The 17278-nt window shown below is 55.7% G+C and overlaps 9 protein-coding genes across 9 annotated transcripts; 6 read left to right on the plus strand and 3 right to left on the minus strand.

The window, feature by feature from the left end:
- The first annotated feature begins 201 nt into the window (after positions 1-201).
- V1518DRAFT_413686 (acetyl-coenzyme A transporter 1-domain-containing protein) lies at positions 202-2335 on the plus strand. Its single transcript, XM_066903370.1, has one exon. It carries the CDS (start codon positions 296-298, stop codon positions 2288-2290), a length of 1995 nt encoding a protein of 664 aa, XP_066760764.1. The 5' UTR covers positions 202-295; the 3' UTR covers positions 2291-2335.
- On the plus strand, positions 2315-4380 carry V1518DRAFT_413687 (Glucanosyltransferase-domain-containing protein). Its single transcript, XM_066903371.1, has 2 exons — positions 2315-3710; positions 3759-4380. The coding sequence occupies exons 1-2, from the start codon at positions 2451-2453 to the stop codon at positions 4056-4058; spliced, it is 1560 nt and encodes a 519-aa protein (XP_066760765.1). The 5' UTR covers positions 2315-2450; the 3' UTR covers positions 4059-4380.
- On the minus strand, positions 4325-4980 carry V1518DRAFT_426270 (leucine-rich repeat-domain-containing protein; the record flags this gene model as incomplete). The annotated part of the gene is made up of 3 exons (XM_066905974.1): positions 4325-4480; positions 4537-4847; positions 4902-4980. 3 exons carry the CDS (start codon positions 4978-4980, stop codon positions 4325-4327), a joined length of 546 nt encoding a protein of 181 aa, XP_066760766.1.
- A 94-nt stretch (positions 4981-5074) lies between these two features.
- On the plus strand, positions 5075-6148 carry V1518DRAFT_207514 (kinase A anchor protein). The gene has a single exon (XM_066900907.1). It carries the CDS (start codon positions 5155-5157, stop codon positions 5959-5961), a length of 807 nt encoding a protein of 268 aa, XP_066760767.1. The 5' UTR covers positions 5075-5154; the 3' UTR covers positions 5962-6148.
- Positions 6149-7953: 1805 nt separating this feature from the next.
- Positions 7954-9069, minus strand: V1518DRAFT_359058 (uncharacterized protein; the record flags this gene model as incomplete). The annotated part of the gene is given in 3 exon segments (XM_066901202.1): positions 7954-8518; positions 8534-8697; positions 8755-9069. Coding segments are annotated over 3 exon segments (1044 nt in total), but the record flags the coding sequence as incomplete, so codon positions are not given.
- Positions 9070-9319: 250 nt separating this feature from the next.
- V1518DRAFT_413694 (uncharacterized protein) lies at positions 9320-10023 on the plus strand. The gene is made up of 2 exons (XM_066903372.1): positions 9320-9726; positions 9788-10023. Exons 1-2 carry the CDS (start codon positions 9480-9482, stop codon positions 9862-9864), a joined length of 324 nt encoding a protein of 107 aa, XP_066760769.1. The 5' UTR covers positions 9320-9479; the 3' UTR covers positions 9865-10023.
- A 245-nt stretch (positions 10024-10268) lies between these two features.
- On the plus strand, positions 10269-11492 carry V1518DRAFT_413696 (terpenoid cyclases/protein prenyltransferase alpha-alpha toroid). The gene is made up of 3 exons (XM_066903373.1): positions 10269-10408; positions 10469-10514; positions 10575-11492. The coding sequence occupies exons 1-3, from the start codon at positions 10352-10354 to the stop codon at positions 11447-11449; spliced, it is 978 nt and encodes a 325-aa protein (XP_066760770.1). The 5' UTR covers positions 10269-10351; the 3' UTR covers positions 11450-11492.
- V1518DRAFT_413700 (transmembrane protein 6/97) lies at positions 11427-12286 on the minus strand. Its single transcript, XM_066903374.1, has 3 exons — positions 12092-12286; positions 11811-12028; positions 11427-11760 (listed from the first exon to the last, which is right to left on the minus strand). Exons 1-3 carry the CDS (start codon positions 12157-12159, stop codon positions 11510-11512), a joined length of 537 nt encoding a protein of 178 aa, XP_066760771.1. The 5' UTR covers positions 12160-12286; the 3' UTR covers positions 11427-11509.
- A 2909-nt stretch (positions 12287-15195) lies between these two features.
- V1518DRAFT_372108 (uncharacterized protein) lies at positions 15196-17139 on the plus strand (the record flags this gene model as incomplete). The annotated part of the gene is made up of 3 exons (XM_066901381.1): positions 15196-15411; positions 15463-16876; positions 16964-17139. 3 exons carry the CDS (start codon positions 15196-15198, stop codon positions 17137-17139), a joined length of 1806 nt encoding a protein of 601 aa, XP_066760772.1.
- Between the last annotated feature and the right edge of the window lie 139 nt (positions 17140-17278).

Genomic DNA, 17278 nt, shown 5'->3' on the forward strand with positions numbered 1-17278 from the left:
CAGCACAGCAACCTCGGGGGCAGAACTGCGCCATATGAACAGAAAACAGGGCCAGAGAAGAGTAGATAGTGGATGTATATTATTTCAGACTTGCCGTGCGATGTCACAGTATTCCGCGTACAGCAATTGGCCGTAGAAATTCGTTCGAGGTGCACGAGTTGATCTGCCGGCACGCCCTATTCCTCCAACTTCTTCGCTGACATCCTGTGCTTCTTCCCTAAGTCTAAACACACTTTCTGCGTCCTCTCTTGCGTGCTTCTCACGCCGACACACTCCTCCATCTTCAGCGTCTGCGATGCCGCATCGGCGCACGCCCGCTAAGCAATCGGCAAAGAGCACAGGCGCGGACAAAGTTGTCTCCGCAGCCATTGCTTCCTCCACCTCTTCCCCACCACTATCAGACGCGTCCCCCGCAGCGACCACAACCGCCCTCGCCTCCTCCGCAACCACACAACTTAGAAAGACTACGATAACAACAAGCACCGGCACTACTACCACCGCCACCACCGACATGCGCGAGGGCGCAGCCGCGTATTATTATGAAGAAGACGGCGCGCAGCTGGAGCTCGATGATCTCGGTGCGTCCAATTTCGACGGCATGCACCATGTCTCCGTGCCCCCGCGTCGGCGCAGCATGTCCTCCGCGGGCCTGCCGCAGTATGTTAGTGGTGACGACGACAGCACGCGAAGCAGCAATAGCTCGGCACATGAATTTTCCGACATCAAACAGCGCGTACGCGGTGCGCCTTCCGCTTTGACCGCACGCGCTACCGGCGATGCCAGCGACGACGCTGTTGGTGGTTCCCATTCCGCCTCGGTGTCTCTACTATCATTACCGCCGGCCGACCAGCGCAACTTCGCGTTGCTCTGTGTGCTCTACCTCCTCCAGGGAGTACCTGTCGGCCTTGCAATGGGCTCTGTGCCGTTCTTGCTGAAGAGCAAGTTATCTTACGGACAAGTGGGTCTTTTCTCACTCGCGTCGTATCCGTACTCGATGAAGTTGCTTTGGAGTCCGATTGTCGACGCGATCTACTCGCGCCGCCTTGGTCGCCGCAAGAGCTGGATTGTGCCTATACAGACCGTCAGCGCGATCATGCTGCTCTGGCTCGGTTCTCACGTCGAGAGCCTTCTTGCCAACGCCGAGGAGCATCTTGGAACGATCACGCTCGTCTTTTTTATTCTTGTATTTCTCTGCGCCACACAGGATGTGGCCGTCGACGGATGGGCGCTCACATTGCTCTCACACGCGAACTTGTCGTACGCGTCCACCGCGCAGACCATCGGTCTCAATACAGGCTACTTTTTGTCGTTCACAGTTTTTCTTGCACTCAACTCGCCTGAGTTTGCAAACAAGTACTTCCGTACCAAGCCTCTCGACATCGGGCTACTGTCCATGCCCACCTACCTCAAGTTCTGGGGCTGGACGTACTTGCTTATGACGCTGCTGTTGCTGGTCGGAAAGAAGGAGGAGAAGCCAGGTCCAGATGTGCGCAGTGGCCGCGGCGGCATCAAGGACGTGTACACTGCGATGTGGAAGATTGCGAAGCTCTCCAATGTGCAGCTTTTTATCTGCATCCATCTGGTGGCCAAGTTTGGATTCCAGGCTAACGACGCGGTTACGAACCTGAAGCTGCTAGAGAAGGGTCTGTCGAAGGAGGACCTCGCGCTGACGGTGCTCATCGATTTCCCTTTTGAGATCATCTTTGGCTACTACGCTGCCAAGTGGTCCGTTGGATCGCGTCCGCTGCGACCGTGGGTTGGCGGATTCATGGGCCGTCTTGGTGCGGCGTTGCTCGCGCAGCTAGTCGTCATGTGCTTCCCAGCTGGCGGCGCGGGCCCTGGGTACCTGCTCATCGTGATCCTCGTGCACGTGCTCGGGTCGTTTATGAGCACGGTGCAGTTCGTATCCATCAACGCATTCCACACGCAGATCGCAGACCCGACGATTGGTGGCACCTACATGACTACCCTGAATACGGTGTCCAACCTCGGCGGGCAGTGGCCACGTGTGCTGGTCATGTTTGCGGTGGACTACTTTACCAAGGCCACATGCGAAGCGGGGCCATCATACAAGAGTACGCCGTTTGAGCAGTTCTCGTGCTCCTCGCAGGTGGAGCGGCAGCGGTGCACAAACATCGAGGGCGCGGTATGCAGCACCAAGGTGGACGGATACTACATCACGAACGTGCTGTGTGTTGCCATCGGTGCGACGCTGTTTTTCACGTGGATCCGGCGACGGATTGAGTACCTGCAGACGCTGGAGCTGAGCAAGTGGCGCGTGGAGAAGTAGCTGTTGTAGGAGTAGATAGAACGGCATATTTTTGGTCGCATGGAAGTCACGTGACGCGTAAACACTTCGGCGCGTCAGTTCGAACAGCGCGAAACTCAGAACGGCCTGCTTCTTCCCCGCCGTCCTTCCTTTCTCACCCGGCCACTCAGTCCGCTCCACAATGCTGCTTCCTCGCCTTGTCTTCGCCTCGCTCTGCGCGGCATGGTGCGCGTGCGCACTGCTGCCTATCTCTGCGAAGGACAACATGTTTGTTGACTACGACGGAAACCCCTTTGTCGTCGTTGGTGTGGACTACCAGCCGGGCGGGTCCTCCGACTACAGCGACTCCGCGTCTTCGGACGTACTCTCCGACGAAGATGTCTGCCTTCGCGACGCGTACCTACTTCAGGCGCTTGGCGTGAATACCATCCGGGTATACACGGTCAGTCCGTGGCTCAACCACGACGCGTGCATGTCCATTTTAAACGCTGTCGGCATCTACCTGCTCCTCGACATCAACAGCCCCCTCAGCGGCGAGTCCCTACAGCGCGACGACCCCGCAAACTCGTACAATTCTGATTACCTCGGCCGCGTGTTTGCCATTGCGGATGCGTTTATGGGATACCAGAACCTACTTGGTTTTATTTCCGGCAATGAGGTCTTCAACGACGCGACGTCGGCTGCAGTCAGCCCACCTTATATCCGCGCTGTGCAGCGCGACTTGAAGAACTACATTAAACGCCACGCGACGCGTGAAATCCCGGTCGGATACTCTTCCTCGGACGATTCGACCCTACGCGTCGCGGGCTGGGAGTACCTGCAGTGTGCTGACAACGCGACCACGGACTCGTTAATCTCGCGCTCGGACTTCTACGGTCTCAACTCGTACTCGTGGTGCTCTGGCCAGAGCACTTTCCAAACCTCGGGCTACTCGACTCTCCAGACGTTGTTCGCTGACTCTGCTATCCCGCTCTTCTTCTCCGAGTATGGCTGCAATGCGGTCATCCCGCGTACCTTCACTGAGGTCAACGGCGGTGTTTACATTTCGTCCATGCTCGAGGTCTTTGATGGTGGTCTTGTATACGAGTACGCCGAAGAGGACAATAACTATGGTCTCGTCACCATAAACTCCAACGGCTCTGTCAGCCTGAAACAGGACTACGTGAACCTTCAAGAGGCATACGCCAATATGACCTACGAGACATTCATCTCTAGCTCGTACATCAACAATGTCTCCACTCCCGCGTGCAACTCGTCATACATTGAATCTCTGGATTCGTCATTCAACGCGTCTTTCTCCCTCCCAACTTTCCCCTCGGATGCGGAGAGTATGATGGTCAATGGCAGCGGAAACAACAATGTCGGCAAGTGGATTGCCATCAATAATACGCAGACCACATACGACATCTATGATGTGAACGGAAACCTCTACGATAATACTGTATGTCGTATCCCTATCTGCTACAGTGTCTCAAACTAACAGTCATAGACCATCACCATCGTGTCTGATGAGACTATCGTTGACAGCACAAACACGTATGTGTCTTCCAGTGCCTCATCCACCGTCATGTCCTCCACCACGGCACCGACCTCAAGCGTTGCCGCGTCGACTACTGTAGTTGCCACGACCGGCGCCACTGATGACAACAGTACTATGACTTCGGCTTCTTCCGCTTCCTCCGCCACTTCGACGACTTCCACCGCGGCAGCTGCCGGTGTTAACGTGAACTCTGCGGGCTTGACACTGTCGTTTGGCGCTACGTTCTTGGGCTTGTTTCTTGTATTGTAGACGCGGCGTCGTATAAAATAGGTTGCATGACAACTCTACGAATCGACGGACAAAAGCGTGTCTGGCTTTTGTATTATTTTGTGTTTGCTTTGCTGTGAGAATTGGTAATTTGGTTTGTACGAGTACAATGGCTGGTCGTTTGGTAGTGTTCGTGTTTGCATGGCCGTACCAACTGTCAATTAGAATACCGCTTCCAACTTGAGAGAGATAAGTTGTAGTGTACATTAGTGATAGTATGCAAAGTGAGGCATACGAGACTGAGGAGCCTAGCTCATGTCCTCGTCCTCTTCACCGCTGCCGTCCTCTTCTTCGTCGTGCCCGCCATATAGACTTCTAGCTTCCTCGCGCTCGGATTGCTTGACCTTTTGAAAATCAAGTATTCGCACGCTCGGGACTTTTGCGATGACGTATAACCGGTAGTTCTGCGATGCAGTGTTAGTTGAGGGATTAGCGTTCGGAATGAGAGACATATACACACCTCTTTCCTGGTAACGGGATTATCTATAAGCGTCAGGTATGCGAGCTTCTTCAGTTCACTAAGATTGTCGATCTCATCCAGGCTACCAATCGTATTACTGGTCAAAACGAGTGTTGTCAAGTTTGGCACAGCATTTGCCAGAGCAGGCGGCGGTGCAATATGTGCGATACGGTTGCGCGCTAGCAGCAGGCGGCGCAGACGAGGGAGCCGTGGTAAATTTGTAAGGTGTGTGAGATCGTTGTCAGTAAGGTCGATGGTGTCGTTCAGGTCTTTAGACGCGCCGAGGTTTTCTAAGAGCGGGATACGGTGGCCTGGGGATGTTAGATCCGTGCACGGAGGCATAGTAAGGAACAGGAGAATCATACCACGTAATGATAGCTCGCGGTCCTTAAGGGTGTTTATGTATGACGGCGACGAGTTAATCAGATCCGCCGTGAGCTTCATCTTGGTGGCTTGTGTATACGGTTCTCTTGATTGTTGCTGAAGAGGCGCGTGAACTCATTCAAAAATCACTGTGAACCCTTGCCCAAAGTCCTAACCCACAGACCTCTCACACCACACCCGGCGGTCTTCTCAAAACTGCTCTGGACTACAACCATAACCACGGCGCTGGCGACAATGTCCTCTGCCGCTGCGCGTGGTCCGCCAACGCACTTTTTGGCTCTTCCGCTTGTCCCCGCCTTCCCCGCGCCGATCCCGGCACGCATCGTTAATGGCCTTTACCATCTTTGCGAGCGGTGCTGCAGTAACGACGCCGTCCAGATCGTCGATCCATGTGCTATCCGGCCAGCTCGAACACTACATTTGACCATAGCCATCGCGCGATGGCCGACGCCTGAAGCAGTCCGCGAAGGTGTTGCCGCGTTACGCGCGTTTGGCGTCGAGCGACAAGCGGACCGAGGGATGGCGGTGCGACTGCGTGGGTTGCGCATGTTTCCTGGGGCAAACACGAAACGCGCGAATGTTGTATTTGCCGGGGTCGAGGATCTTTCAAGAGGGAGAAAAGGAACCAGCGTGCAGGAGTTTGCGGACTCGGTGAGGATATATTTTGACGAGCGCGGACTATTGCTTCCTGAGAACAAGCGGAAGAAGTCTGGGCGAAATAGAAACAACGGCGGTAGTCAGGACCCAAAGGAAGACGAGAAAGAAGAAGGTGTGGTGCTGCACGCGACCATGATTAATACCGTCTACGCGACCACACGCTCGTCGCGTGGCACTCCTTCACTGAACAATACAGAACGATTGGGCATCAATGCACGCCGAGGAGGGCGGCCATCATTTGACGCTACGGCTTTATTAGCCGAGTTTCAAAACTTTGATTTTTCTGACACGATTCAGATTAACAGGCTTGAGATCTGCAAAATGGGCCAACGCAGTGAACAGGACGGTGGGGGTTACCAATGCATTGCCCATATAGACATCTAATACGGCGCGGGTTTCATACGAAAATTGCATCGCATTGGCGTTATAATATCATAGTTTGCATCTTATTTTATTCCTTACTGAAACTGCTGGCGAATCGTGGTGAACTGTTAATGACAGCGAAGTTGCGCGTGAAGTCGCGGACGTCCTACGTCGATTCTCGTGTGCCGGTGCAAACATTTTAACCGCACGCTAATGCATGCGAACGTGCATATGCCAAGGCATAACTATCGCGCCGACTTTTCAGCTGCTGCCTCTTTGCGTTTGTGTACGGCCACAAGGTGGGCAGACAGCAAGTCTTGGTCTAAGTGCTACACGACGTGACTTTGGCCCAGGGCACCAACACGCTGCCTGATTTGTTTGTAATGCACGTACAAGCTAAATCGGCGGTGTTCCCTTTCCACTCCTCTTTTCTCCCGGCACTCGTGGCAATCTGCCTTGTCGCCAGCCACTACCATAGCTTTGTCTGTCACCAACCACACATGAGCATCGTCTTACTAACATTATGCAGCAATGCATCAGAGTAGTCACCAGTACTGTGTCGTTTACCGCAATTCTCCCCCGGTCAGCACGCCGGTCCATCTAATGCCAACCACCTCCATGTTGGTGCGAGGCTGTCTCAACTAACATACACCAGCGCTGTAATAGATCTATGATGGACACACGACCATGCTGGAAGCCACAGCGCCGGCAATTCGATCGTGGCCTTGCCCAGACCGCTTGAGTCACGACTTGCAACCGTTCTGCGCACTTATCGCGCTACACTGTGGTCACCAAGATCGGGCGTGGCTCCCTTGCGCTCTCTAGCTTCATGACCGATTCGACGGCATCGGTACCGTGAAACGCGCGAGGGGTTCCGTTACTCTCCTCCTGTCATCACAACAAGTCTAGCACATGCAGGAGGTACGCGCGCTGTCGCGAAGCGAATCTCGTCGTTCTGAGGGGAGAGTAGAACAATCAGCCAGGTCCTTCTCACATGAACTAAATCTAGCTGTCGTGGAAGTGGCGGGTCAATGGAGAGATATTAAAGAACATTTTGTGGAGACTCTACTTCCGTCTTCCTTAATTTATAATTTGTAGAATGTCTTGAGTACGCGTCCACTCAAACTCACTCGATTGCTCTTCATTCATTTGCTCTCGCCGCCACCCCTCCACCATTAGTTCGCTGCATCATTGCTGATGTAGAAGCTCATAGTAGCCAGTGGTGTATTATCGCTCTTGTAATCATTTACTGATTTATCATTACTAGCTAACACAAAATACAGTACACATATTCGTTGGAACTCCTGCACCCGTTCAAAAACCCATTTGCTAGCTCTTCCTCATCCGGCGGGATCTTTACTCTTCATCGCCGCCAAAACTCCACGACGCGGTAAACTGTCCCTGCACCGACGCCGCACGACGCGCTGCAGGATGTCCCTGCCGCATCTGCTGCGCGGCTTTAACTTTCGGCAGTACTGCAGACGAAGTCGCGGGGGCGGCGACGATGACAGGGGCGGCGGACACGCTGCGCTGACGAATGCCGGAAGACGCGTTCTCGTCAGACTCGTAGCCCATGGAAAATGACCACTGCGGAGTCTGCGCGCGGCCACCAGGAATCTTTGGCGTTCGCGGGTTGTTGTCGCTCTTGGCAGTGATCGCAGATAGGCCGGTTGTCATGTTTGTCCGGTTTTGTGTCAGTGTGCCAAGTGGCTTCGCGGTCGCCTCGGTAGCCTTCGCGGCTGAGACTATCTCCGTACTGTCGTCATCGCTAGTGTCTTCATAGCACATCCAGTTGTACGTCGGTCTCGCACCATTGACACCAACGGTTATCGGTACGTTTGTTGCAGACTTGTTCTGCCAACCTCCTTTCCCGCCACGGTTGCCGCTAATGCTTCCACTTCGCGACAACGGTACCTCTTCATTATCACTGCTATCCGCGTTCGACACTGTGGGAAGCATATCCTCATATGTCCTCGTATCTGCCACAGAACTTGCAGTCTGCGGCTTTGACCTAGGCGCTGGAGATACGTCCGTAATTTCGAATGTGTACTGCATATCATTCTTATAACCATCGCTGGCGTCGCGACCGCGGCGACTGTGCGCGACCCTGTCTTCATCCACACCTGTCTGGCTGTCATAGTCCCATTGCAAGGTATCCGGCTGCGGGCGCATATTAGTGCGCGTCTTGAAACGCGGCTGCGGGCCGTCGCGAAGGCTGACGACCGCGTCAGAAGTGGTGGATGTCAGGTGGTCGGGGGTGCCAAAGGCAAAGTGGGAGAAGTTCTTGGCGGTTGAGGCGCGTGGGGTCATGAGCTGCTGTTGCTGTCGGACAGATTTGTGTAGAATGTTAGGCGACGGCACTCGTTCTGGAACTGCGGAGGCAGGAATCGTGTGCTCGGGACTGCCGCTGCCGAACGCGAAGTGTGAAAAGTTTTGGGCAGCAGAGGCGTGTGTGTGCCTGAATGGCGGCTCTTGTGCGACTCTAGCCTGTTGGTGTGTCTGTGGTGTTGTATATGTCGCCGCCGTAATAACATTAGCAGCGTCTGTTCTTGTGTTATTACTTTGCAAGGCACAACCACTCTCAGTTTACTACTAACCCTTGGCTGCCATGATAGCCTTCTGCTGCTGCTCGCCGCTAAAAATAGGCCACGGATTGCCAACAGCGCCGATGACTTTGAGTTGCTTGAGCATCGTGCCCTGGTCCCATGACATTCTGACGTTCTTCACCACAGATCCCTCAAACTCGACAATGTGCACCTGCACAAAGTATTAGATTTTCATATCTTCGCGTTGCAAAAACTTCTCACGACTTACAATTGGCACAGTCACCGCATTGTTCACCACGAAATTCATGTCAAGACCGGGCGCGTACGCACCAGCGCCATTGACAAATTCGATTCGCGTAATCGTCTCAAGCACAAGAGCATCATCACTTTCATGCGCGAATAACACGTTCTCAGTCCGTCGGATCTCGTGAGTGCTTTGTCGCAAATGTGTGACAATGGCGTCCGCGCCAACGAAGGACTTGCAAGAGGTCACGTAAACGAGATGTGCGTTGTCAGGGACGAGGAGTGTGGGTAGCGGAGACGCGAGAAAAGATTTGTAAATATTTAGCTTTGACTGCGACATCTTGCTTGTGTGTGGAGTGGCGCTGGAGATGCGAGAAGGAGGAGCAGACCTTCCATCACCGATGGGGACCACTGTCGTTGCAGTTGTTGATCCTGCACCAGAAGAAGTAAAGGGTCTCGTTGGCTAGACAACCAGGGGCAGTTGCTCGAAGCGGAATGCGGCTACCGTAAGAGGCAAGTTGCGCAAGAGCCAATCAGCGCGCAGTCATTTAACCCTGCGCCTGCGGTTTCCGGACACACACTCTTCTGCACGACGAGTCCACGACTACGACTACGACCACGACCACGATCGTCTAGCCCTTCACCACTCACCGGCTACGATTGTGTCCGTTCGTCTTCGATCCCGGTCCGTCGGCGAGCACCCCTTTGTTTCGACACCACAGCTACCCACCAACCCACAAAACACACACGATGAGCGAGCTGCCATTCCCATTCACGGCCAACGAGACGCCGAAGAAGGGCGAATTTGTGCGCTGGAAGAAGGTCTCGTTCGATGAGATCGACTACAGCGACCCCGCACAGCTGCGCGCAGCACAGCGCAGCGAGATGCAGCACCAGTGGGTGAAGCTGTATGCGCTGCGGACGGTGCGAGACGCACTGCGGCTATGCTACGAGACGCGCGGCGTCAACGCCCTCGAGGACTGCAGAGATCTTGCGCGTATGTGCTCTTTATGGGGAGAGTGAAGGTGGAGAAGGTGCGAATACTAACGAATGGCTAGTGCGGTATCTCGAAATGCTCCCGACTCACAAGCTGCATGGCTACAGCGCGATCCAGCGCAACGACCCGTCCAAATAGACAAACCAAGCTCCCGTTACGTGTTGTACAAGACAAACATCATCGTTCCACCTTCGCCTACAGTATATACTAGATCAAATACAACCTAATGCAAAGCTTGAGAGTACGAGGTGGTAGCAGCACGAGCAACATACAGGAGCGGGTGACAAAGTTTCAAAACAAGGATGTAGATGGCATGCCTCTGCACGTTTCGAAATATTTGATGGCGATGTGTGTGTCGAGCACTCTGCAGTTCCATATACTGAGGTAGAGCAGCGGGGCCAGAACCAGGCTCACAGTGCCGGATCCAAGACGGCTCGACACTATCAATTCCAGCTGCACTCCACTTGAGAAATCTAGTAATTCTCAGATGTGGCTCCCAGTCTACAGAAATGCGACTGATGTGCAGTGGTGAAGTGCGAAGTTGGAATCGTAGTTAAGCTCTCGCTTGGATCTCACACGACTATCTCCACCATCCACAACAACGCGTTGTAACGCAGCGCCGGCAATGGTGACCAGATTTTTGCGCGAGAAACACATCGCGTACGTGAAATCGCTAGACACCGTAAGCATGCCGCCGGCCAATATCCCAACTGCGGTAGTAGAAGGCTGACCATAACTACAGAGACGCGATGAACTGGAGTACTGGCTGTCAGAGCACCTGCGCGTGAGTATGTAATCATTGGAGGAGTGGTGATCCACGACGAGCACACTCGCTGACAAGTACACAGGTGGTATCTACTGGGGAGTATGTGCCCTTGAACTCATGGGCGCACGGGACGCGCTGCCGCGAGACGAAATGATCGCCTACGTGAAGAGCTGCGAGCACGCCGACGGCGGCTTCGGCGCTCATCCCGGCCACGACGCACATATTTTGTACACGCTATCTGCGATCCAGATTCTCGCGCTGCAAGACGCACTGGATGAGATCGATGCGGACCTGCACGCGGCGTATGTGTGCTCGCTGCAGGACAAGGCCACAGGCGCAGTCCGCGGCGACCGCGATGGCGACGAATTTGACACGCGATTTGTATATATCTCGATGCAAGCTCTTGTGCTGCTCGGCCGGTTCCGCGACGAGCGGCATAAGTTCGATATCGACGCTGCGGTCGCGTACATTGCGCTGTGTCGGAACTACGACGGCGGCTTCGGCATGGTTCCCGGGGCCGAGAGCCACGCAGGACAAATCTTCACCTGCCTTGCCGCACTCGCGATCGCAGGCAGACTCGACGAGCCCGGCGTGGTCGACCGGGATCTCGTGTGCTGGTGGCTGAGCGAGCGGCAGGTACCATCAGGCGGGCTCAACGGGCGTCCAGAGAAGTTGCCCGATACGTGCTACAGTTGGTGGGTGCTGTCATCGCTTGCGATTCTCGGGCGGTTGGATTGGATTGATAAGAACAAGTTGCGGGAGTTCATACTCGATGCCCAAGACGACGAGGCTGGGGGCATTGCAGATCGCAAAGGCGACGTTGCGGACGTATGGCATACGCATTTTGGCATCGCGGGGCTGAGCTTACTGGGTTTTGACGATCTCGCGCCGATAGACCCCGTGTTCTGCCTGCCTGTGAGTCTGGTCCAGAATATTCGGAGTAGGAACAAGAAGTGAGGAGTATTTTACACAAAAAATGCTATATCTATCTTATCATGCCATCATACCCCACCAGTTTCAATCCTTCTTCTTTGCCTCACTGGCGCCATCGTCGACGATGGTCCAGCGGACCATGCGGTCGACCATGTCGATGGTCATCGCGAGGGGAATGAGGAACGTTGGTAGGTATATCCAGAACAAGCTCGCGCGCTCGTCGAAGGTGAGCGGGGCGTTGGGGTAGCCCCAGACGATCTCGCCTAGGCACGCGAGTGTGGTGATGCTGGCGTTGACACCGTAGATCAGCAGCGCAATGTAGACTTTCCGGCTGTCTGGGGGAGAGTCAGCAGGAGCATCAACGACAATTACCGGGGCAACACACTCTTATACAAGGCAATGGCGCCAAAGATGAAGATCGGCAGCTGCACGACGAGCTCGACAAGGAGATAGAGGCGCAACCAGACTGGGGGGTTGGCCATGAGCGGGTCCTTGTTCTGCTCAATCTGAACCTGTAGCAGCGCGGTCTGGAACCACGCGCGCCGCGAGGGCGGAAGCAGGCCGGCGGAATCGACGACGCATGTGACGAAGATGTGAAGGATACTGTGGTGGTTGAGTCAGGTCTGGCGCGAATGGTCCGGCTCGGGTAAGGAACGACGGACGTACAAATAGACAAAGTAAAAGAAGTCGAGCGGCCGCTGCGTGAGCGGCTTGCGGAGGGTAGCCTCGGCCATGACAGCGGAGTGTGGGAGCTGCGGAAGTGATGTTGTCGCGCGAGGCGGTGGGCTGATGGGGTTGCGGTGCACTGGTGATCTGACAAGTGGCCGTCATGCAGCACGGTCCCACTTCGCTACGAACTGGGTGAAATGAATTACAGAGCTGTACGCAAGTATGATCCGCTACGCGCCGTCAACTGGCCACCCTGAAGTATATCATAGCTGTATAGAACGTAATTATTGATGATGATGTGACGATTGTCGTACAGATGAGTCTCGCCCGCGAGGCGACTAGTACAAACAAATCAAATATTCCGGACTCCAACGTGATGAAACAAAATCATGTCCATCGCAAGCACAACCCAAACTAGTAAAAGACGCCCGTAACTATATCCAGACTATACCCCATCGTAAATATCAAGACCGTAATCATACACGCGCGGAGACGACGACAGTGCGGCGGCGCGCAGCGCCGGCGCACGCCAGCATAACTATAGAGCCGTGGTCGCCGAGCGCGTGGAGGCTGCGGGGGAGATCGAACGCGTCCGTGCAGGCGACGACGAGCGAGACTTGGGAGGGCTGGAAGGTATGACCTCGCCGCCGAGGAAGCCTGTGTGGTCGACCGCAAGATGGTACTGCTCGTTATAGGCACGGTAGAGCGCCTTCTTGCCGCCTGACGATTCGCCGACGTGTTCAAAGACACAGGCGTCGCCGACGCAGCCACATTTGAGACGATGAGAGGCGTCGGTAGTATTGGCCTGCATGATGAGGGAGGGATGCTGAACCGGCACGCTTGGGGCGGCGGTGGTAGGTTGCTTTGGGACGTAGACGTTCGAGAAGAACTCTGATATCCGTGCCGAGTCCATTGTGAGCAGGTGTTAGCGAGTGGTGAAACGACGGTATGGAAGACGCTGACGAGACACGCGCAGTGAGTGGAGGATGAGGGTCAGGCACTGAGTCTGGGAGACGGGCACAGTATATATACCCGCCAGGCTGGCGACGTCGCGCGCCAGTTTTGCGGTGTGTGGCGATTCAGCGATGACTCCTATTCTTGGACCCGGCACTGTGGCGCATGTTCTGCGCCGCAGGCTGCAACCCCGGGCGCGCAGAGTCGCCGTCGCCGAATGGGCACCGCCTGCAGCACCGCCACAGCACGACGGAAGAAGCTGACACGACGCCTCGTGCATGCTGCGACGAGGCGCAATCAGCACGCAACAGCAACCAGCACCAACGAGAGAAGGAGGGATCAAGACAGGTCAGCTGCTGGTGGCGGCTGTGATGCGGTGTTGACGTGCTGCGGAGCGCAGGGGCGGCTGTGGCCGGTGGCTTGGGCGTGTGGCTGGGCATCTTCGCTTTCTTCACCGCCTCTGCGTCTGCGGCGGTGACGCCAGGCCGTCGACTCCGCCGCCCACGCCCCTTCCCACCTCCTGCCGCCCTCCTCCTGACGCAGTCTGCACTATTTCAGCGCTGCCATTTGCAGTGCAAGCACGGCACGCATTCCGTGGGGGCTGCACGATCGTCGCCCGGCTGAATCAATGCAACCATAGACGCCGAAACTCGCGTCATATGTTACCGAGTCACGATCACAGCGCAAGTTAATTTCTCTGTGACTGTGACCTGCCATCGAATAATTCTGCACTGGCGCCGCCGTGCCGCCACCGTCAACTCGCCGGCTCGCTTCTCGCCGCCGCCTTGCCTCCCGCGAGGGCCGGCGCCGACGTCGCGAGGGATGGTGCGACGCATGGAAGGGCACATGTCCACTTCGCCACTGCGACGGCCCCGCGCCCCGGAAGTACGGGCCGCGGACGTGGAGACGGGCACGGGACGTGGCGGAGTGTGCGTCGGCTTATGACCTGCGGAAGCAATATAAGGTGCGGCGCTCACGCACAGGCCGCGCCGCTGCAAGCACATAAATTTTTGCGCACTCGACAAAATAGATTTTCCGCGAATTTCTGGCGAATCGCAGCGGCGAGAATTCGTCCGCGGCGGGAGCGCTGCCGCTTCGAGGCGTGGCACGTGCAGATCACAGCTGGTCACAGCTGGTCACACGCTCAAACCCTCGCATCTCCTCCGCACGCCCTCCGCGCGTCCTCCGCGCGCAAAATCTTTTCGCGTCGCGTCGACGGCGACTTCGTGTTCTGCTCTACGGACTGCGGACCCGCGACGCGGTGGCGCCCGCGAGCACGCACGTCGTGCCAGGGCGTATCTCCGAGAACGTGTAGTTGCTTTTGCGGCATATTGTCTGGCCGACGCTGCCTGCGTGAGTTCAAGGCCGGCCTGGAGAACGACGCTGCTGAGTCTTGATCCAGCTGGCGTCCTGGAGCGCGTCGCGTCAAAGCGCTCTTGTTGCGCTGGCCTTGCGTCATTTCGGCGCCTCTCGCGGTCGGCCACTGCCAACAGCCCCTTCGCGCTCTATACTTGGGTCACCGCAGTCCTTGGATCACCGCCGTCCTCGAGCCTCTCCGTGATTCGCGCGTGTGTCGACGATATGCTTTGCTGGTCGCTGGCTCTGGCGTCTGGACCAGTACGACCAACAGCCATCGCTTGGCCGGGCACACCCCGCCTTCGCTGCATAGAGCTCCATCATTAATCACCTCAATAATCCACCTCCTTAGTCTCCCTCCTCTCCTCCCGTCTCGCAGAAATCGCACCAAATCATGGCTGCTGTATTGCCAGCGCCAACTGATCTGTTAAGTTGCAAGCTGGCACAGAATGGCGGCGCCGCAGGTCGGAGCCCTAACCGCCATTACGCAACGTCGCGATGCGCTTCGCCGTCTCGCTGCAAAAATCTCATTTACCACAATCCTCCCTCGCCCCCATCCTTCCGCCCTGTCGCCAGTCCACCATCTGAAAGCCGCTTTGCTTCTCCAGCGCTTTCCGCCTATGGCGTCTGATTCAACTCTGCTGTCTGCTGCACCCGCAGCGGCAGCAGCAGCAGTGGCAGCGACTGCCAAGCCCTCGACAGCACTGCTTATCGTCGCCCTCATCGCCGTCGGCCTCGCCATACTCACCGCTTCCCTCGTCACCGTCGTCTGGTTTGGCGAAAATGGGCTCATGCCTGAATTTCCCGGCACGTGGGGTTCTTCCTCCTGGTTTGCTGCCCGCCAGTCCTCCACCAAAGACGACCACCTCAAGAACGCTTCCGGCGCTCTGAAACTTGGGCTCAACCCCGGGGCAGCTGCGCAGACGCTGGAAGTCAAGAAGCGTCCAGGTTTCTTTGGTGGTCTCGTCAACACCGGTAACACGTGCTTTCTGAATTCCGTTATTCAGGTTAGTTTGCTAGTGTTTGGTTTGTTGTTGCATTGCCTCACACTCTCCCAGTCTCTCGCTTCTCTGTCATGCATGTCTGATACGATTAGACCGCTTTCGTCGCTAAACTTCGAGGTCTCTGGCGCTCTCGACAAGCTTCTCACAGAAATCAATACCGTGCAGCCGAAAGCGCATGCTTACTCGCCCGCAGCTCTACTCTACGCACTGCATTCGAAGCGCTGGACCCCCGACACTGAGCAGCAAGATGCTCATGAGTTCCTTCTCGCCCTTCTCGATGCCCTGCGCACAGAACTCACGAAAGAAGTTGTCAAGCAATACAAGACTGACCTGTCACTCGACAGCTCTATACAGTCGATCCTGCGGGATGGCGCCTGTCTCTCAAGGAGGAAATCCACTCCTGCCGACGACCCTGTGCGGATAGCGTCGCTCCCGTTCGACGGGCTCATGTCAGCCCGTGTCTCTTGCACTGTCTGCAAAGAAACACAGTCACTCCGGCAGCAGCCGTTCTCTTCGCTAGAGCTTCTTCTCCCGTCTTCTTCCACTCCGTCGTTCTTCGCACGCCCAATCGAGAGCGCCACCCTCGACTCATTACTGGACCTCTACACCGCGCCGGAGGTGTTAGATCAGGTCTACTGTCAGCGATGCTCTCTTGCTGCCGCACATGAACACATCGACAGGTTAATCGCCAACGCCTCAGCATCTCTATCCCCCACAAAGCGGTCGACACAGCCAAAGGCATCAATGGCACAAGAGATTCTGCCAATATTGACCGCCCGTCGCGATGCTATTGCCGAAGTGCTTTCCCATCCCACTATCGTTGACGCCGAGTTTGAGAAGTATAAGCCGCCACGGCTTGTCGCCTCTCGCAAAACACGGCAAGTCACCTTCTCACGGGCTCCGGCAGCTCTCGCACTGCATGTGAACCGATCAGAGTACGACATGCGCGCGGACATCGCGCGGAAGAAAAACACTCGCATTATCTTTGCTGAGCGGATTCGGCTGGGCCGACTCTTCTCGCAATTTTCACCAAACGGGGAGGAACGTCTCTCTGTTCCGATCGGCACGGACGAGTGCAACGATACATCGCGCGGTCCGTTGCCGCCACGAGCTGAAGTGTGGTACCGCCTCATGAGCACTGTCGTGCATTTTGGATCGCATTCGTTTGGACATTACATTTCCTACCGCCGCGTGGATGACGATTCATGGGTGCGGGTATCCGACAAGACCGTGCGGGACGCGACTCTTGACGAAGTTCTTGCACAGGGAAATGTTGTTTTGCTGTTCTACGCACGTGACGATGCTGCGAATGAGCTTGAGCAACGACGGCTACTGATCAAAGAAGAGAAGAAGGAGATCCTTGACCGCATGCCTGTGGACGAAGTGCTTTATGACGTTCACGAGAACGACCTGAGCGATGGCATCGATACGGCATATGCGGAATCGAGCTCTAGCTCAAGTTCTGTAAGTGGAGCCGATACCGTTAATATTACTACCACTGCGGCGGCCACCGCAGTCCACAGCGTGGAGTCTACTCTTCCAGACCTTCTTCCAGTGTCAATCGAGAGCGAGCCTGTGGCGACTATTGGAGCACAGGATCTGCAGCAATTTGCTGCCCCCATCTCGGGTGCATCAAAGTTATCGGCAGCGCGCCGACGGAATCGTCGTCGTCGCAGTTCATCGTCGTCTTCTACCCTGACGATTCTTCCTTCCATGGTCAACGCTGTGTGAGGTACCGCGACTCACAATCACAGCTCATTGACAGGCGTTTTACGTTCCTCCACAGTCACATTTTATGGTTTCCATTTTTTCATTTGTCATTCACGGGGTCCACATTGTGTTACTTTCGGCGTTCTTGGAATTTATGTTT

This window comes from Limtongia smithiae (assembly GCF_038497785.1).
Source record: "Limtongia smithiae strain NRRL Y-17922 unplaced genomic scaffold V1518scaffold_3, whole genome shotgun sequence".
NCBI classification, from domain to species: Eukaryota; Fungi; Ascomycota; class Lipomycetes; order Lipomycetales; family Lipomycetaceae; genus Limtongia; species Limtongia smithiae.